This window comes from Notothenia coriiceps, unplaced genomic scaffold (genome assembly GCF_000735185.1).
Source record: "Notothenia coriiceps isolate Sejong01 unplaced genomic scaffold, NC01 NC01_scaffold00036401, whole genome shotgun sequence".
NCBI lineage: Eukaryota > Metazoa > Chordata > Actinopteri > Perciformes > Nototheniidae > Notothenia > Notothenia coriiceps.
In genome coordinates, this window is record NW_011369102.1 from 532,115 (window position 1) to 553,740 (window position 21,626).

The following is a 21,626-nucleotide window of genomic DNA, read 5'->3' on the forward strand; positions in this document are numbered from 1 at the left end:
GTGGTCCTTTGCCGTGGACAGAATATACACCCCAGCTCATGCTCATCTCCTAAGTTCCCTTTGAATATCCAGCAACCCAATATAACACAAAAAGAACAGAGGCCACCATCCATGCCATGTGCAAGCCTGGCCTTCTTTCTTTCCCTGTGAGTGTCTATGCTGAGCGTCTTGGTAGCAGATCCTACCTGCATAGTCTCCCAAAGCGCGTCAGCCGAACAGACGCCCCTCTGTGATTTACAATGTAGAAGCCCCCACTACCATTATAACTCACAGGCTCCAGCCACGGCTTGGGGTGAGATCCATTACTCCACATGGGGGTGGTAGATGCCATAGCATGTGTTGGTCTCCGTGTGTAACAACACATTGTACAAACCGATAGATAACCAGCGTATCCGCAAGTACAGGCTGTGGACAAACTCAGAGTCTTGGCTGTTCCAAAATCTTTGCTGACATTAGCTTGCTGCGTTGGACAAGGCCGCTTAATCTTTGTATAAAGAGAAACTGATAGTTTAATGGGTTCTTTTGAGAGAGCTGCATACATATTTAATATAAAATGTAATGTTGTGGAGACTTATACAACGCTATTTTATACTACCTAAATCCATCATTTTTTAAATGGGACCCTTGGAACCCATGCATTAAAAGCATTAAAGGTCCCATGTCATGGCCATTTCCACTGATCATAATTCCATTGTTGAGGTCTACTAAAATAGATTTATATTGTGCAATTTTCCAAACTCACATTGGTTTCTCATACAGCATCTCTGTAAACTACGTGTATTCACTGAATTTCACTCTCTGCCTTTAACGGCTCGTTGTGGCTCCAATAGCTCCAGCCCCCACCCTCCCTGTGAGCACAGTGTGCTCTGATTGGTCGGGACGTTGTGAATCGCGCTGAGCTCCGCGGAGGTGTGGTTTCCTTGTTTAGCGACAGTGAAACATAGCCAAACTCACCCTGAGCACACACAAAGTCACAGCCGAAGTAAAAACAATAAGTGTGGCTTGATATTGAGTAAGAAAAAGGTTGATAAACGCTGTGAGAATGGGTCTGCAGAGAGAATTTTGCCTCGATCCCAACTGTCTGTTATCAGCCTGCAGCCAGGGAGGAGAGATCAGCAGAGCTGCCTGCACTGAGTGTGTGTGTGAGGAAGTCCGTGGATTGGTCAATTTGGACCAATCAGCGGGGGCTTAACGTAACGGCTCCGCGGACCTAACGTAACGGCTCCGCGGACCTAACGTAACGGCTCCACGGATTGGGCCATTCAGTTCCGGGTACGTGCTTTCGTAAGCACGTACCCGGAAGAATCAAATGGATGATGACGTATCTCCAACGAGGCGTTTTGGGGAGGTATTTTCTGTGTTAGAGTTTTACTCGCTACAGGGTGTACTTTGAGGGTTTTGACTCTGCAGACCGTTAACATGCAGAAAAACCTTCATAACACACAAGGGGACGGGTGATAACCAGAAAAGCATGACATGGGACCTTTAAGACCTTACAGATAGGCCCTTCAGACCATGACACAGCCTTGTCAATAAATCTGCTGCCAACAGAAACTCCAGAGAAATCCAAGGTTCCTCTGTTTTAACCCAAACTGTCCACTGGCCTCAGCTCCAGCTTAGAACCAGTTGCAACCCATTTCAAAAAGGCCTCTGAGGACTTTTCTTTCCCTTTACCAGAGGCCTCTCTCTCTCCCGCTCCTGCTGCTCTCCCACTCTGCACTGAGTATGCATTGTTGACCAGCAGCAGCACGGCCTAAATATAGTCCCAAAAAAACCCACACCGGCTGGGGGAAGAGAGCGCAGGAGAAAGAGGGAAAGAGAGGGTCAGGGAGGGAAGACAGAAAGAGAGACAAAGAGAGGGACAGGGAGAGACGACAGAAACAGAGAGGGAGAATAGAAGCCAGTACGAGACTTTTGTTTGGACGAAGTCGTAGAACTTTGTCTCGAGATATGACACAAAGTGCAAAGATTAGGAGATAAAAGGAGAGGAGGAGGTGGACAAACACCTACCCTCAGAGTCCTCCGGCTCTCGAGACCCTCGGTTCCCCATGCTCACTGAATTCCTTTTTCCGAATGCAAAAAAAACTAGACGGAAAAAGGAGAGGGGGTTTGAACAGAAACCCCCTCTCTGACTCCTTCCTGTCCTCTCTACAGGTGCCCTCTCAGAGTGACTGCTTTTAACATTCAGCCCTCCCTCTTCCAGCGTGTCTCCCTGACGCTCCTCCCTCTGACCTTCCTGATTCTTCCCCTGCCTTTCACTTCCTTTCCCCCCCGACTTCCTCTCTCCCTCTCCCTCTCCCTCCATTTACAGTATCTGCATGTGATCCAGCCGTACATACATGTTGCATTGTTACAAAATACAGTGATCAAGTCTTATTAAAACAATCAAATGCTATAATTACTTCATGATTCCTTTACTGCCTTTCACTCTTTCTGGAAAACAGAGAACTGGGTGAGATAACTTTTAAGTTGAGTTATTCTAGCCCCCTTTTTCCAGCAACGTTAACGTGTATTTGCAGGTTTTTAAACATGGTAAAACCAGCTAAAAATAGAGGATATTGTCCTTTAACCATAGCAGGAATGTTAACTTGGACGCCAAGGACACCAGAAGCAAGGTTATAGTAAACAGTGGAGAGTCTCACAGTGGAAAAGTCTTTTTTTTTTACGTATTGATTCTCTCTTTTAAACTAGTTAGTCGTTGATGAGCGGTAGAAAATTCATTTTGTAGAGTTTTATTTAGTTTTTGTCCAGCGTAAATAGCGTGTTTTTATTACATTGAGCCAGGTAAATGTGTGTTTACTGGTGGCTTAGAGGAGAGCATAGTAATTGTATTTTTTTTTTTTGGTTTCCCTGATTGCAGGAAATCGGGGTCTCATGTATCTGGTAAATATTAAGACCACTGCCGGAGTTATTTGTCCCAGTATTTAATGAAGTTTGTTTCCCAATGAAGGCAAAAGCCAGAAGTAAAGTGAATTTGTTGTCTAATGGGGAAAAGGGGATTAACTCAAAGGGGCTATGATTAAAAACTGTAATAAATAATGCTAATTGTCCAAATACCATTTTCTTTCAAATGTATATTAACTTCAACACGTAAACAGGTGTGTTTCCGTCGCTACAGATTGCTGCTGATACATACTGTCATTAGTGCAGAGTTAAAATGCCAATTGCAACTTTTCCCAGTAAAGACAAAAGCCAGCTGTTAGTGGATTTGTGTCACATGGGAAAAGGGCTTTTCAGAGACCGGGATTCATGTGGTAATAATTGTTCTAATAGTAAATATCTTGGTGTATTTTCTGTTTGTTAGATTTCAATAACTGCCGAACGCAGCATTTAAATACTGTTACATAAGGCTGGTCCATTTGTGCTTTAAAACAATATTTATGGCAATTCAATACATACTCATTAGTAATGTGGATACGACTAAGTTAGCAAATCTAGAGCTGCTTGAACAGTCCAGATAATAGATTAGTTTACTGCAATAAAACCAGGCAAAGACGACACTTATTATATACAATATCCAAAATCTGAGACGATATCTGGTCTTATTTCATGCTAGCGATAAAATATCAATATGTTACCCAGCTCTAATACTACTGAGTCTTTGCCTGAGAATGAACAACACTCGGTTTAACAGTGACTTGGGGATGTTTTCTATTAATACCACAACAATCCATGGATCTTTGTTAGTAATCTTTCAACTTCCTGGGCACTGTTAACCTTTGTTTCCAAGGATAAAAGCCAGATGTTAATGTCGTTTTAGTCCGGTGAAAAGGGGCTTCAGAGTGGATTTGATTTGCAGAAAGACTCCCCTATTTCTCCCCCCTGAATAAGTTATCCGAGCCACTCTGGCCTCACAACAAACTACAGGGGAGGGGGTGAGTGTGTGTATGTCTGTGGGGGTGAGTTAATCAAATCATACAACATAAGGAGGGAGGGAAGTTTTAAAAATAGTTACCATACTCCGTCAGCACCGTGTTTGTGTCTTCACCTGACGGCTAGAAAAGGACTCAATGGACAAACAGACTGTACCACTTTGAAGACATCAGAGGGGGGTGTTGGGTTTGTATTTAGGGATTGTTACCATGCAGTTACACACATTTTATGGTGCACATCGCGGGCGTAAAGACCAATGATTGCCATATACTGTACCACTTTTTAACGTCTCCTGAAACGACCTTTTTAAAACCCATTTAGTAGTTGAGCCACTTTGGAAATTGAGAGCTGTGTGTCACTGTCACATGACCGGTTATTTAGGGTCATGTGCTTAAATCACCTCACAACATGACATGTGATTTGCTAAATGAACACGACATGGAGGGTCAATCAGTTGTGCTAAAGTACAGCACAAACAACTAAGAAGTAGTTGTAAACAAACAACAACTATTACTGATCCTATATAACAAGCTAATGCTAAACCATGCTACCCCTTTTGATGAAATTGGTGTTTGAACCTGTTTTACCTAATATTTGATTCTACCTAACAGTATTTCATTGACACAATTTGTTTAATCTAATTGTATTTTACATATATGGATACTTATTCTTGGATTAACTTGCACCACTTTGTCACTTGCACTATTATTATAGCATTATTTTAGACTAGTTATCTTAAGTAGGGCTGAACACAAAAAAAAAAAAATCTAATTTCAATTATGTTTGACTGATATTGCAATTGCTAAATGAGTCACGATACAAGGGAGAAAATGACCTTTTTAATAAACTTTATTCATATTATCAACGTGAAATATTTATTAAATTACCGTGCGCCAAAAATGATCTGTTCCAAAGAAGGATTTTTTAATTAGGTCTGTCGAACACTGTTTGACGGTGGCTTCTCTGCAGATCCTCAATACTTCATTCACATATTTCCACATAGTTTACATTTACCAAATATTGCCCTTACTGCTATTGTATATAGCACTAGTCCATTTGACTGCACCTGCTGTGTGTACTTACTCTTTGAGATAGTGTTTTTTTTTTTTAATGTATTTTCTTGTGTTTCATTAATAAGATTTATGAGAGTGTGTGTTAGCGCATTAACTAAAAGCAATATCAGAACCCATCAATCTAACAACAATAAGCCTCTGCGGGCAAATCCAAATATTATGTCGGATATCAAGATGGCTCCTATGTTGGATTATGAAGCAGCTTAGTGTGCGTGTAGCTTAGTGTGTGTAGCTTTGTGTCTCAGGTGAGGCCCAGGTAGAGCCTCTTACCGTAAGTACCATATTCAGCGGGGCTGGTGCCGGGGTAGAAACCGGGCGTTCCTGCAGGGACCGGGTACTGCTGGGGGGTCGTCACGTAGGCCGCTGACCGGTACTGAGGAACAGAGGAGCGTCAGGACATTGTTATGAGAAACAGTTAGAGGAGCATTAGTACAAATAACGGCAGCCAAGCAAAGATACTTTTCTATCACCTCACAATATACAGCTTTAGGACATTTGAATTGATACCAATCACAGGGTTCCTGCAGGTTTCACCAACTTAAATGTAAGACTTTGCAAGACCTATTTCACGGCAAGAAAGTATGAAGGAAAATTGCTGATGAAAGAAGAAATATATCCCATAATTACTTACAAAGTAAATGTATTCATGTTCAACATAAGAACGATGACTGAACATAACAGCACACAGAACTGTGTTAGACAAAGAGAGAGAGTGTGTGTGTGTGTGTGTGTGTGTGTGTGTGTGTGTGTGTGTGTGTGTGTGTGTGTGTGTGTGTGTGTGTGTCTATAGTCAGAGCTCTGCTGTCTTCATGCTGTCGTGTCATTCTTCATGTATGATTGGTGTTCAGCGTCCACAGCACCTACCGCTTTTAGGGTTGACGTAGACTCAAACTTCACCCGGAGGTCCCCCGGTGTTGTTGCGGGAGCTGCTGCACTAGCCAACGCTGCGTTAGCTAAACAAAGGCTAATTTTGTTTGCAAAAGTTGCAGCGGGCTTCAAACATGTCCCCCTCCACTGATTTCAACCAAGCACTAAATGTGATTTTTTCCCAACCAAATACGGTTGAACTTACACTTCCCCATATTTATTTGTAAGCAGATTCGAAGATACCAAGGTTTCTGACGGCCGCTAGCTGAAACTTGATTGGTTACCACTAGGTTACTAGCTGGGTGTTCTACGATAAGGGGCTGGGGGAAACAAAGTTACGGTACGTCCACACAGCAGCTTTAAAAAAATCTTCCAACGCTTCTCTGCCCATTGACTTTGAATGGTGATGACGTCACTTTGCCTCGCCGAACTGCATTGTGGGGAAGCAAAGCGAAGATTTCCAGGATTCAAAAGTTGAGCAATGTTCAACTTTTGAAGTCCGGACATTTCCCCTAAAACACATTTAGACGCGATCGCAACACAGAAGTACCTTTCACATCCCATCATTTTTAAGACCTTTCTTATGTTTTTGATCATATTTAAGACTTTTTACAGGGTGTATGCAGGAATCTTGAAATCAAATATAATACCTTTCAAGACCTTTTCCATACATTTTAAGACCTTATCGACACTTCGAGTTTTAACCGGTTACATTGGCGACACTTTACCTCACATTGACTATATACAGTATGGATTGTCCTTCCTCCTTATCTTCCAACCATTTGGAAGCAAACTTGCATTTCCCCATAACGATGTTGTTTAACAACCGGTGTAAACGGAGCTTCCGTTAAACAAGTACAAACCACAGACTGTCTGTGTCATGGAGAACACAGTCGCTGGTTTATTTATGTCTGTAGGCCGTTGTTGTGAGTGTGGACGGTCGGAGCATATACTGCGTTAGCTTAGCTAATCTCCATTCAGAAAACACGCATTTTAAAAAGGTTTTTCGCCTGCCGTCTGTCTGCAGACTTGTCAAAGCATTAATTCATGGTTTTTACTAACCGGTATCAGTTTCGGCATCATTTTTGAAACATGTATTACAATTAAACCACAGTAAAATATGTTCATTTTGTTGTAGTTGCCAGCGATGCTCTCACTAGTTTAGTATACTCAGCTTGGTTGTTGGCCCGGAAAGTACCTCGATTTTGGAGAGCCAGAAAACTGTGAAAAAGTACCCGCTAGCCGGACCTACGCCTAGTGGAAACGCAACCAAAAACGGACCGGGCATGGCACGCTTCAACCGCGCTGTAGTGGAAATGCGCCATAAGACACCAATATGTGAAAACGTGTACGTAAAATCTGATTAAAATGTCATCTAAGTATATTTTGTGTAACACATACCATTTAATGAGTTTTAGTTAGTTCCGCAATAAATAATAAGTGTTTTTCAAGAAAGACATAAATTGGAAGCAAACCTGGATGGACCAGCTTAATATTTTTGCAAAAAAACGTTGCTATGCTAACAACAAATTATATTGTAGGGCTACTCATTCTTATAATTACGACACAACACAAAGGCAGACAGTGCGAGATTCACCTAATTAAAAACCAAACTGAATAACTGAGTTTGCTACTAGTTCAAAATAAATGTGTGGTTCCACTTTCCAAAAATGACTAACCATATTATCGTAGCTTGAGTATGCTAACGTCAGCATGCTAACATTTGCTAATAAGCACTTTGTTTGAACTAGGCAGCAGAAATATAAAATATCTAATTTAATATTGAATGTTGACTGTCTCACACAGCCACAGATTAGTCAACCGACCTGAAGATCCGGCACCACGCCTGCAGTGGAAACAGTGTGTGTGTGTGTGTGTAACATTATGCGACATGCACGCACACGCTAAAGTACGAACAAACCTTAACAAAACCACAGAACCGGACGCAAATTCACTGACAAGAAATACCTTACAAGAAATTTAGAATCTCACCGGCAAATAACAAAATTCAAAATTCCTGAAAATCGAAGTAAAGAATGAAATTGTTCAGTTTTAGTAAGACGCGTTACTCATGAAAGCTGCACCTTTCAGTCTTATTGCAACACCAATGTAAAAATCTGATTCCATGTGTACGACTAACATAGGTCGAAACCCTCACAAGTTGATGTTCCACCTAATACTCCTCCACAAATCAAATTGAGAGTGCTCAAGGTAATACGAGGCACTTACAGTTGCGTTTACTAGACTTATGTACTTACTGCTATCAGTCTAACCCGTATTATATTCATAGGTGTTTCATGTGTAACAAACTTAACTTGTAATTCGTCTCCAATTCGTGGGCTGTTTATCTCAGGGTGGAAGGAGACACACAAATGAGCCCACCCAGATTTACCCAAAATTATAGTTACCGAAGAAGTCCAGACCCACTACTACTTGTTTGCGAGTCCCACACCCCCAGCCTAGTAAAGCAGACAAGTAGAGGTAGCAAACGATGTTGAGTTCGTTCCAGGACACAAACTGCGTAAGCGACTGAATCTATTGCCACCCTTACCAGACAACTTGCACCAAGACACTGCACTACTTCCTCGGGTAACAACACTCTCTCCCCTTCGCCCACTCCACTCTCTAGCTTGGTAGAATCCTCAGTCTTTATACTCGCACTGTCCACCAATCACGAACAGTCTTTGTCTCAGGTCTCATTCTCCTTCCCTAACGCCACAGTAAAGACCGCAGTTAGGTAAACCAACATCATAAAAACCATTCACCCGTCTCTTGACTAACATACGCTAACTTTCCCTACCCAGCGACTTAGTAACTACCCGCTCACACTCAGTTCCCTTTCTTTCCACACTCTCTCTACCTCCAAAAACTCGACTGTCTCCTCTGTCCTCCATCCAAATCTCCCCAGCCCCCGCCTCTTCTCTCTCTCTCAAGACTACAACACCAATATTCGTTTACTAATCAGACTCCCATAGCACTCTTTTCCCGCTCTCACACGCCACACTCTATCTTCTAAGACGTACAATCTTAATAACTGTGAACATCTCTCCGGCGACCGATCAGTCCTAACACCACAAGTCAAGTACCCAACCGCAGAACGACACTCACTCAAAGACTTTCATGAACTACATAACTACCTAGTTCCCAGGCACTTTTGTATCCCCTAACCAACATTAATAACAACTCACGTAATTCCCCCCGCCACGTGTCGCACCCTCTATTCTACGCAACCCAAGAACTTCTAGCCCAACCGTACCACACAAGTACGCTCTCGCTGAGCTTACGCGGCCTACCTAGTCCCTTATCCTTTCCCTCCCCGACCACTTGTATTTCACCGATGACAGTACGTGTCTCAGCAAAACGGAAAGTTTTTTCCTTTTACACGTACCACACAGACCGTCGTGCTACCACCATGAGCACCTCCTCTCGCCGCTTCTGATGTCACGTCTACCAAACGCAGACGTGTCCGCCGTCAATATATGTGTGATCGTATGACGTATTTCTGAGTGGACAAGAAACTTATTTGTGAGGTCGACATCACGGTCGTGACAATAATTATTGGTAATACCGATAACTTTAGAGTCCAATGGAGCGTGAATACATCGGTAAACTCCATGAACCTGAAATGTGGTCATTGTAGTAAGGAAATGAGGTGTCGAAGTGAATGAAAAGTCTCATGTCATCAAGTAGGTGATAGAGCTTAGTCGACTATTAGTAAAGTGTTCAATCTATTGTCCCGGACAAACAGACTCTTTGGCACCCCTGTAAACTTCTAACTTTAAGCACGAGATGTCCTATCACCTTTTGTTTCTGTATCTACTAGTATATGCCTTTATTACGTAACGATGTCTTGATTTTTTGTAGTATATTTCTCAAGTTTACTCGTGGTTGACAATGTTTTAAGGTCGTCATCCTTCGTATTACTTTTCACACTTATTTCAGTCTTCTATATTCTCTTATGAATGTTCCAATCTTTGACAGGGTATCAATGACATCTTTTTACAAGGGTACAGCACTGTTTAATATGTTTTATACTACTAGAATATATACCTTCGCTCCCCAGGAACTCTAGTTTGTGGGTCTTCTCAGTTTGGAAAATGGCGTTTGAATTGTAAAACTTACACCCATAATCTTGCAACTGGAGTTCATTTCCTAGACTTCTTGTGTGATATAAAGTAAGTTGTTCTTGTGTGGTGTGTGGTGTGTGGTGTGTGTGTGTGGTGTGTAGTGTGTGTGTGTTGTTGTGTGTGTGTGTGTGTGTGTTGTGTGTGTGTGTGTGTGTGTGTGAGGTACTCAGTTCTTTGTAGACCTAGGTGTCACGTGTCGACGCAAGAGAGCAGCCCGTCCCGTAGGACGAGAGCGCCCGGGAGTGAGACGGGATGAATAAGGAAGAGATAGTGTTGTGTCCACCGTGTCGTGGTGCGTGCTGTGCGTGCGTGTGTGTGTGGTGTGTGGGTGTGTGGTGTGTGTTGTGTGTGTGTGTGTGTGTGTGTGTGTGTGTGGGTGTGGTGTGGTGGTGTGTGTGTGTATTTGTATTGTGTGATGTGTACGTGGTATGTGTGTGTGTGGTGTGGTCGGTATCGAACAGTATGTCTATTGACTTTTTACTAACTAAAACTACTATTAAAGTGTCATCGTGCAAAATGAACTGGTAGTCTCAGTTCACAGAGACAACAGCATTGTCACCACTATATAAGTAAGGAAATGAAGTCATTTTCCTCGCCCTCGAATCAACTGTAGGCCAAACTTACGGTCGAATAGATATGAACGTCTGAGCATTATTTGGAGAGTTGGAAATTCGTCCATCTCCGCTGTGTGGACACATTAATTATTAACGTCGTGTGNGATGGAGGGGGGGGCTAGCTGACGGACCTCACTTGCTGGGAGGGCCTGTCCATCATCAAGCATCACTGCTTATGAGCACCGCACTGTAGGCCTTGAGTTGATGTGTTCCCAAAGCTGAAAAGAGATCTCACTCTAGTCGTGTTAAAACTAGGAAAAAAACGTAACTTGCCATTGCAAAGTGCTTTGTTTTGAACGTTCAACACTATAATAATCAAAAGGCGAAATATGAATGTTACTTTTTTACTGAAATGATCAAATAAAGTCAACATTTCACAGTGTTTACTGAGCTGTGTGAGGTTTGTTAAACTTTTAAAAACATTTTTAATGGTGATATACACAGTGATAGATTAGGGCCTAACAAATTTATAATAAATACAACTGTATTTATTTTAAAATCTTTTCATACAATCGTACGTATTGGGATTCATGTGGATTAATACTGTGAAGCATAAGTTTCACTTTCCTTTTTTATTTCAATTCCAACTTTGGTCATGAAGAATATGTTTCTCTGTTGTCCACGTTCATAAAGCATAAAGCAACAGCATCGGAGCACGGTGCAGAGTCTCTCGTTCTTATTATACATCCATTGTTGTAGTCCGCTGTATAGCAAACTGTAGTTTCCATAGTTTCCCCACAGCAGCAGACGCACATTTATGACGTCCGCTGGAGCATCATAAACACGTCGGATAGTGAAAGTGCAGTCGTATTCTCAAAGCACCGCAGTCTCTTCTCCTAAATCCTTTTGAATTCTCCTATCCACTATCCCTTAACCCCGTAGATTTTTGAGGTCACAGGGTTAAGGGATACTTACTTACCGTTACTGTTTACTTCCTGTCTTTATTCTTCTGCTGTTCCCGTTAGTGTTTACTTCCTGTCCATTCTGTGAATTGATATGAATGCACATAGTCCCTTGATCCTCCTTAGCAACGATCTGTTCTCCTTAGCAGCGGTCAGTTAGCGAAAAATAACAGACCTCTGTCTGTTCAAATAGACCAATTCAGTATTCAACTAGGAGTAATAATAATAATAATAATGCAATGCAATATTATTCCCATTTCCTCAGTGGGAGAGAACTATCTTAGTTGGTTCTACTGGGGTCACTCGTTGCCTACTCTTATTCACCTTTTCTCTCTGGTTAATGCATTTCTTGTGTAACCTATAGTCTTTGGAGCAGGTCAGCCAAACACACACACTTAACAGATATTTGTTGGAGGAGGCTAGAGAGGATTTAGATGTAAAAAATGAGTTTACCTGGCAAACGATCTACAAGCAGTCCCTTCTTCTGCTGACTGTTTGCAGTATTTATCGTTGACCTCTGCTGCTGCTGCTCTTGTTTCAGATGCAAGACAACAAGACTTTCATGTCCATGATCAACAATGTGCTGCACACAGACGGCTTCTACTTTGCAACGGACTACGACCTGACACACACTCTGCAGCGCCTGGCCAACACCAGCCCCGAGTTCCAGGAGATGAGTCTTCTGGAGAGGGTGAGCCCCATGCAGGCTCTGTGAGGAAAGACATGCCCAATCAGGAAACTGTTGGACATAAAAAGATCATTCACAGAATCCATTCAAAGGTTTTTGTATGGTCCTATGAGTTAAAACCCATATATCTCAATGGATAATTCCAAATATGCAACTATAACGCTTTTGTTATAAAAAATTAAGGGGCCCTATTTTTATTTTATTTTTTATATATATAGCACCAAATTGCAACTAATCTATATCTACTGTCACTTTTCACATTGAACATGTGCTCTTTTATTAAATAAACTAAACGCTTTCATTTTAAGTTGTGAGTTTAGTGTTTTTGACCCTAAGAAACTCTGATGAATTAATCAATAACAATAATCCACAGCTCCTCTCTCTGCTCCAGAGGATTTAAAAAAATATATATCCCAATGCCCCAAAACGTAACACCTCATTTTAATACTGAGGGTAGCTGCAAGACAAGCAATCAGAAGAAGATGGACGGACATCCCATCTGTAGAAAGCGCTGGGATGTGAGGAATCTTGAAAAAAGTGATTAGAATATATGTTCTATCAATGGCCCTCCTGTGGTTGATTGTGCTTCTGTACGCTGCCTGCTATTTTTTGTTCTTCTTCAAACTGAAATATTTCTCTTTTTTATTTATTTATTTTGTTTGCTTATTTATTTATGGTTATTTTGTTTGGTGTTTTCGGATCACTTAATAGACAAACTGTCGATTGAGCTAAATGTAATATAAATATGACTTGAAAAAAAGAGTAATGTTCTTGAGTGTTCCCTACAGTGGGCCTCCTCTCCAGGTGTAGCCCACACCCATGGGTCCCCCTGTATTTGTCTCTGTATAACATGTGCTCTCTGTCCCTGTTCAGGCAGATCAGCGTTTTGTCTGGAACGGACATCTGTTGAGAGAATTCCTTGCACAGCCAGAGGTAAGACACAATGTCTCACTGCTGATTATTCCCCATGAGCATCCTCAATAACACAGGAAGGATACACACCTACAGTTAGAGCAGTAACAGCAACAACGGATTTCAACCATTTCCCGTCAACTCGTCATCACCACCTCAACAACTAAAGACAAATACTTCCTATGTTTCCATCCTAACATGGAATATCACTTTGTATTGTCTCATTATATTTGAAGCATTCCCCGACTGTAATACAGTCAATTATACAAATATATTCAATATATTTAAGTGCTTGGGAAAACATGTTATTTTCAAATTCCTGTTGCAGTTTAGCCATTTTTACCCATCAGTTTGTTATTCTGCCCTTGTAGCCCAGGCAACAGCAGTTATAGATCTGTATTTCCTCTACAACATGTAAGATCTGGTGAGTTGCTCAGTTATTGGTGGAGAAGGCTTGTCGGCCTTGATATCCTATAGGAAGACATTGGAAATAAAGCAAAATGTTGCCTGCTTAATCCTGACTGTAAGGACATCTCAAAGGTAACATTGTATTTCCTCTAATAAAGCTTATCATTGTCTGACACTGCTCTTATCTTCCAGGTACACAAGTTTGTGTTTCCTGTTATCCATGGCTGTATCCTTCCCTGCTGCTGTCTGACTGACACACTTTCACTGCACATTTGTGTTTTATTGAAGGAGTGTGAGAACCTGCATGTTGGGCCCATCTCAACATAAGTAAAGCCTTTTAATAAGTTGGGCTCTTTTGGTTATTCTTTTTGAAGTCTGGCTTCTGTACTTTGTTGATAGAAGTGTTTTTGTGCCCAGATTTCTGGGAACGATTTCCTAATGTGTATAGCGCTCCTTGATTTTGCATGTGAGTTTCTTGACACATTTGTTGAGCAGTCATCGACATGCGGTCAAGCTGCATCAATGGGAAGGTGTTCGAGTGGAGCATCATCTCCAGGAGGAGCTGCTTCAGAGCCGGGGTCCGCTACTACGTCCGAGGTAACACCTTTTCTGTGTCTTCCAACATACTGAAAATGTGCAGATTATTTATGGCAGGACAAAAAGTAGTTTAAAAACACAGGAAGACAACTAGAAAAATATTTAAAATAATTACAAATATACAGTAAAATATAAGACTATTTACATTGCAATGGAATTAAATGGAGGAATAAAATATGGAATAAAAATCAGCTGTAATACAAAATAATGTTGTACATTGTGTGTGCATTAATGTAATGCATAGAATCTATGATGTGGCAGAGGTAAAGTGAGAGGGGGGGGGCCGGGCCTTGTTTAAGAGGCCGGTAGCGGAGGGGAAGAAACTATTCAGGTGGAGAGAGGTTTTGGTCCTGATGGACCGCAGCCTCCTGCCAGAGGGGAGGGGGGTGAACAGGTTGTGTCCAGGGTGGCAGGGGTCGGCCACTATCTTCCCTGCCCGCCTCAGGGTCCTGGAGGCGTGCAGGTTGTGGAGGGATGGCAGATTGCAGCTGATCACCTTCTCTGCAGAGCGGATGACCTGCTGCATGTACAGAAAAATCTGTAGCAAATAAAATGCATCATGACATTATTTCAATGTCAGTATTTCTGATACATTCAGATGTATGTTTATATTACCTGCTGCTATAATGTTATACCCAGCCAACCCAGTCAGTGAGAAGCTTCTCCTGCATAATGTCTGTTTCTGTGTGCAGGCATCGACTCTGAAGGCCATCCTGCTAACTACGTGGAGACGGAGCAGATCGTTCAGTTCAACAGCTCCAAGGCTTCTTTTGTTCAGGTGAGCCAGAGAGGAGAGGTAGTCTGCTGTAAGGAAGAAGTGAAGGATTCAACTAGTAAGGGTTCAGTGAAGAACAACAGTCAAGACACTTTCAAATGTCATGTCAACGTTTTGTTTTCATATCATGAGGGTTGGGTATCGTTTGGATTTGAACTATTCCTCTTCCGATTTCGGTTCTGCTTATCGATTTAGGTTCCTTTCAGTTCTTTATTTCTGTATTTTGTGAATGTAAAAACTCAAATGCATATTTCATAGAACAAAAAAATCACTTCATCCAAGTTAGTTCTAACAGGACTTGACAATGTGCGACTCCCCCGGTCTCCTCCAGTATCCAACCATACACTGCTTGTATATCCAACATATGTTGTGTAGTAAACACCCGTCTGCTTCCAGATTGCTGTTTGCAAAAGTAAGGACATCAGAATTGAATTCAAAAAGTAACCTTCTAGACCCTGCTCTATAGAGGCCAAACTGACTTTCTTCTGCCGGAGTCTGTCTCACTAACTGATAAGCCAAACCATAATTAAATTGCTTTCTTTGAGCACCAGGTACCAGGCAATTGGTATCGGTTCTAGTTTGGGCTCCCAACCCTAAACATGATACCATACTTTGCAAACCATATGTGTTCAGTTTGTGCTAATTCAGTATGTTTATACACCTTGATAGGAGTTTCATATTTCATATTTCCACACAGTACTGTCACACAGTGTGTCAGCTGAAGCTGAAGCTGAGATGAAAAGCTGCAAACTTTACTTGGTTCAATGTGTGTTGAGTTTATGAAAGCAGGATGATGATATGCTTCTCCCCACAGACCAGAGGCTCCATCCCCTTCTTCTGGTCCCAGAGGCCCAACCTCAAGTACAAGCCCAAACCACAGATCAGCAAAACAGTGAACCACGTAAGCTGACCTCACAGCAACACGAGACACAACCAGACCTCACGGTCTCTTCACCTGTCACTCAGCCTCTCTTCTCTCTGTTCTTCTGTAGTTGGACGGGTTCCAGAGACACTTTGACTCGCAGGTTATTCTCTATGGAAAACAAGTCATTTTGAACTTGGTAAGATGATCTAATAATCACGTGTGTGTGTTGATTCTATCAGTTGTGTAACTTTCCTGTTATGAAGTCAATGTTTCAGCTAGATGTTGGTTTCACACTCTTCAATCCTTCACTGACTACAAAGAAGCAGTCAAATGAATGAAAGAGGCCCTATTATGCTTTTGGGGATTTTCCCTTCCCTGTAGTGTGTTATAGGATTGTGTGCATGTAAACGGTCTGCAAAGGCAAAATCCCTGTGTTCCCTCCAGAGGGAGTTTCTCTCCAACACACCCCAGCCCCCCCCCCCCACCCCTATATTATACTATAGTATAACATAGTGACATCACCAATATAACACTCAAAGTTCTATTGGCTAGCGCTCCAACACATTAAACATAATAGGCTAAGGGGTTGGACATCTCTAAGCAGTTGACCAATCACAACAGAGCCGGCCAGCTAAACAATCAGAGCAGACTGGGCTCTAGTTTCAGACAGAGGGTGAAAAGAGGTGCTGCAGCACAGGCAGTATGAGAAAAAAAAAAAAAAGAGCTTTCTGAACATTAAAGCATGGAGACAGTAGAGGCACTCAATACAAATATGAACCTGAAAATGAGCATAACATGTCCTCTATAATACAATGACTATGATATACCCATTAATGCTCGTTTGTCTTTTTTTTTTTTTCACAGATCAACCAAAAGGGCTCAGAGAAGCCGCTGGAGCTGGCCTTCGACAAGATGGTGGCCGACCTGGGAAACGGCATGGTCAAGTAAGATGACCGGCAGCCCACATGTGGCCTCCTACTTAGTTGACTCCATTATATTTTGGAGTATATTATAGTCTTGCCTTTTCTGCAGGTACATCGCCTTTGACTTCCATAAGGAGTGCAGTCGGATGAGGTGGCACCGCCTGCAGATCTTGTTGGATATGGTCGCTGAGATGCAGGATGAACTTGGGTCAGTTTGCGTGAGCCACTAACCAGGTACATATGTATGCACTCTGCATCAGAAGTAATGCTGTGTGTGTGGATGCAGATACTTCCTGGTGGATGCAGATGGGAAGGTGTTGCTGCATCAGGACGGCACGTTTCGCAGCAACTGCATGGACTGCCTGGACCGGACTAACGTCATCCAGAGCATGCTGGCCCAGCGCGCCCTGCAGTCACAGCTCCGGGTACAGGCAACCACAGACTACACCCATAATGCTTTAGGAGGTGGACATAATGGCTGGAACAAGAGCACATAGAGGACACTTGAATCTGTGTTACAATGCATCCCAGTGGAGAAAGACATAGAAACAGTCTAGTCCAACTTCTCCACCCTATCATTGTTCAGTGTAAATATGAATTTGTCAAACAAAAATGGACATTTAACTTGATTTCTGATTAGTTGTTGTTAGTTTGTGATTCTTTGGACACGTCATTGCAAACTATTCAACTATTAGGTGGTTTCTTATCAATTCAATAAGAAAGTCTGGTTTTTAATTGAACTGGATTTTGAGATTAGATTCAACTTTATTGACGTTGCACAGAGTTCAAGTACTGAAACAACGAAATACAGTTAGCATCTAACCAGAAGTGCAACAGAAGCAGTAAAGTGCAAAGTACTGTATAGTATAATATAATATAAGAATAAACATATGACATATAAATAGTATATACAGGTGAACTTGTAGGAAGTGTTGCACTAACAGCTAATGAACTGACTCAACTCAAGTGTGTGTGTGTGTGTGTGTGTGTGTGTGTGTGTGTGTGTGTGTGTGTGTGTGTGTGTGTGTGTGTGTGTGTGTGTGTGTGTGTGTGTGTGTGTGTGTGCGCCTACAGAAAATGGGAGTCCTCCACGTCGGTCAGCAGATCGAAGAGCAGGTGGCCTTTGGGAAGATGTTCAAGAATGGTAGCCCCCCCCCTCACACAACAGTGTCTTGTCTACATTAAAGGTCCTAGATGTTAACTTGATCTGTTTCTCTTCCTGTTCTCATGCAGCCTGGGCAGACAACGCTGATGCCTGTGCCAAGCAGTACGCTGGCACTGGAGCCCTGAAGACTGACTTCACCAGGTCAGATATCAAATCATATTTCAAAATCTACCACAAGGACCTGAAATACCACCATTGGATTAGCTAGGATTCTGAAATATTTGTACTCTATAACAAAGCATTTTAGCAGGCAGTCCCCCTTTAATGTTCAACAGACAGTAACTGATTGTTCGCATGGTTTTATTTATTCTATTGACTAGGCTAACTCCTTTTAAGCTAGTAGTATCGTGGAGGAGGATGTTTTGTTTTACTCTGATGAGAAAAGTGCACAGAGATGTTGGTCAATAGAGAATTCTGTTTGGTGTTGAACTACATGGTGATCTTTCAGGACAGGGAAGAGGACTCATTGGGGGCTGGTGATGGACGGCTGGAACTCCATGATCCGATATTACAAGAACAACTTCTCTGATGGATATAGACAGGTGGGTCCAAACATGTGGATAAGTCTTTGTGTTTACCACTCCGCCATATTAAACTCGCTTATTACACCGCTATTTACCAAATACATCATTGATTTGACTTAAACAAACAAGTTAGGATTGTATTGTTTCTGCTAAGCAAATATAGCCCTTTCAACTGCGTAGCAACATAACTTCAAATGACCGCATCAATGAAGGTTTCCTGTAACTGTCCACGTCTGTTCACTTTTTATTTTCCATTAACCAGTCTTTAAACACTGCCAGCGCCCATAAAGTATCCAATGGGCATTTCTTTGGGCCACAGCTGACCAAAATTGACCAGACTTCTTTCTTTGGATTGATATGACATCTGAATTAAGAGATGCAAAAAGCTAAGAAGAGTAGGTAACAGTTGTCTGTTTTGTGCAGGACTCCATTGATCTGTTCCTAGGCAACTATGCTGTGGATGAATCTGATTGGACCACTCCGCTGCGTGAGCCCAAAGACTGGAAGTTCTTGACGGTAAGAAAGGCTCACAGAGGTGGAGTGATTTATGTCTCTTTGTGATGTGTTTGACGTGTCTCTTTTTCCTTTTCTAGTTGCCTATCGTCATGGTGGTAGCTTTCTCCATGTGCATCATCTGCCTGCTGATGGCTGGTAAGACAAACGGCAAATCCATTTTCATACATACACTACAAATATAACAACACCAGGGTTTATTTATCTTTACATTAAGCTAAATACAATGTGTGCACTAATGAACAGAGGATACATTGACAAGGAGGGAACTCAGGAATTTGAGCCTTTGCTGACTATGTACATGCACACCAGCCTATAACACACCCCAAAAAGCACAATACTGGCTCTTCAAATGTCCCCCACTGACTCTGCATGTTGTCCCCTGTTAGGTGAAACGTGGACGGAGACCCTGGCCTACGTGCTGTTCTGGGGGTCTGCCAGCGTGGTGACCAGCGGCCTCATCCTCTTTAACGGACCCGACTTTGTAGATGCTCCAAGGCTGGTCCAGAAGGAGAAGCTGGACTGAATGTGTGTGTGTGGAAAGCAGCTCGGCCCCAGGGAGCTCACCACCTCCCCCCCCGGCTCTTCAGCATTACTTTACCCCCAGCATGAGCGAGGCTGGAGCCTGTACTGACGGGGGGAGTGGGGGAGAGTGCTGGGACGCAGGGCCATCCTCGTGCACGACTAAGTGGAGGGACAGAGACTGAGTGCACGAGCCGCTGCTGTCCACACTGCAGCTGCTGTCACGTGGACAGGACTGTCTGTCCACCCTTTTACTGGACACTGGACCTCGGGACGTTTGATTGTCCCTCATTTCAGAGAAACGTTTGCATTTAAATAGCTTCACTGGGATCAGATTCATACGGAAAATAATTAGGGCCACGTAGATGTCTTTTTAGATCTGACAAAAAGTGATTGTTTTTTCTTTAGTTATAAGATTAAAGTCATAAATCTGGCTTGTTTTCTGAAAATCTCACACATTTTAAGAAAAAGTCAAAATTCTCAGTATTTAAAAAAAATCTTAGAATTATGACTTATATTTCAAAAGGAAAAAAAGTCATATTTTTTTTTATTACTTTTTCTAAAAATGTTAAAATTCGGAGAAAAGTCTGGCATTTTTTTTCAGAATTTTGACTTTTTTTCTCGGTACTAAAAGAAAATCACATTTGGTCAGATTTCTAAACAAAATCCACATGTGGCCCTAATCCTCCTCCGTAGATCACATGACACTGTGCTGTAATGAACTACTGTATGTGCCGTTAATTAGCCTTTTCTTTTTGCCATTGCCAATTGTGTTTATCTGTGTGCAGCAGCCTCGTCCCAGTTGGAAGGCATCGACACCATCACATGAGCCCTTAGGCCCCTAACATTTTGCAGCAGTGTGTCCTCACCTCCAAATGCCTGTTAGACTCTGAATAGTGCCAATGAGCGGATTCCTTCAAATTGTCAGGAAACATATTTAACACGTATCTGTAATTATCATCAGCCAGTGGTAGTTATTTATACACCAAGTTATCATATGAGGCCACTGCAGAATGTAGGAAGGCAAGATACAGCCCACATCTGTTCCTGTTAGCTGTTAGCATTTCCTCAATCATCATGAGTTTGTTACAGCTGTCTGTCAATTTATACCGGAAAGTTATTGGTGGACAGAAATGAGTATTTTGTGCACCTTGTTTATTTAATTATCGCCCTTAAATTAGTCATTTGTGAGCAGGAGTAATCTGAGATATCAGCAGATGCAAACGAGCTACAACGGCCCAAAACATTTGCATTAGGAGAAACATGCAGTTTAGAAAACATTCACAAACTTCAAGAAAAATGTGCAACGTTTAGTAAAACAGCTTCAATAAACAAAATGCTCCAAATACAAAACTATTGCAGATCTGCAGTAAGCTAGCTAGCTAGCTAATGTAGCTAACCTAGTCATTTCAGAAAATACTGACAAAACACTTACAGTTATGAAAAAGACAAAATGTGTGTAATCCCTGAACGTCAACAAGGGTCCCAGCTGTGTGCCTCATTTCTTTGTCTCCCCGTTTCAGTTGTGTTTTGAGCTTGCAGCGTTTTGTATTTGAAGTGTTTCATTTATGCAGCACTTTTAGTAAATGTTCATTTGTTGTCAAGTTTGGGAAGATGTTTCTTTTCATTTGCATGTTTGTGTTTTTTATTTGCATTGTTCTTTAAGGAAATGTTTGGGCTGCTGTATTGCCTTTGCACTTGTCGGCCACCGTACCACAGTGTACTTTGTTATTTCTTATCTTTTTGGTTGTCACATCCATCACACTGTATATTGGATTGGCTCAGCTTCTGCTGCTATCAGTTGGCTGCACAGTCTGACTGCTAAGACTTGGGAGATGCATGAGTTTAGTTCAGAGGTCTGCTGTCTAACAACGTTTAGTTATCTCTGGCATTCCTAAAATATACTTTAACAATATTGTTTTAAGCTCTGTGAAGTCATGATGGAGTTATGCTGCTGCTGAGAATCACAAATGCATTACTATCTGTGTCTTTGCTCATTTATCATGAGGGAACCACATGACCTGTAGTAATTCAGGACAATTTGTGGCATTTAGTTGTTCTTAAATTCCTCTCTTAGGTACCACTACCAATGTTGATGAGTGGTCGAGTCATGGCAGCCCATTTTATTTGAGAAAATGTAATGCCTTAATATGAATGAATTTGGAGTGTTATTATGATGTTGACTCGAATAAAATATTTAGCTAGGACGAACCTAATGAAAAGTTCATATTCTCTTCACCATGGTATCCAATCCGTGGCATACGATTGAAATCTCCAG

At 41.9% G+C, this 21,626-nt stretch overlaps 1 protein-coding gene across 1 annotated transcript; it reads left to right on the plus strand.

The window, feature by feature from the left end:
* Positions 1-3,988: 3,988 nt before the first annotated feature.
* sacm1lb (SAC1 like phosphatidylinositide phosphatase b) lies at positions 3,989-19,826 on the plus strand. The gene is made up of 18 exons (XM_010792425.1): positions 3,989-3,995; positions 7,380-7,384; positions 11,995-12,147; positions 13,018-13,077; positions 13,657-13,690; positions 13,960-14,061; positions 14,754-14,839; positions 15,651-15,737; positions 15,829-15,897; positions 16,566-16,645; positions 16,734-16,832; positions 16,911-17,049; positions 17,699-17,768; positions 17,858-17,930; positions 18,238-18,331; positions 18,737-18,829; positions 18,907-18,964; positions 19,216-19,826. Exons 3-18 carry the CDS (start codon positions 11,998-12,000, stop codon positions 19,350-19,352), a joined length of 1,431 nt encoding a protein of 476 aa, XP_010790727.1. The 5' UTR covers positions 3,989-3,995; positions 7,380-7,384; positions 11,995-11,997; the 3' UTR covers positions 19,353-19,826.
* Positions 19,827-21,626: the final 1,800 nt, after the last annotated feature.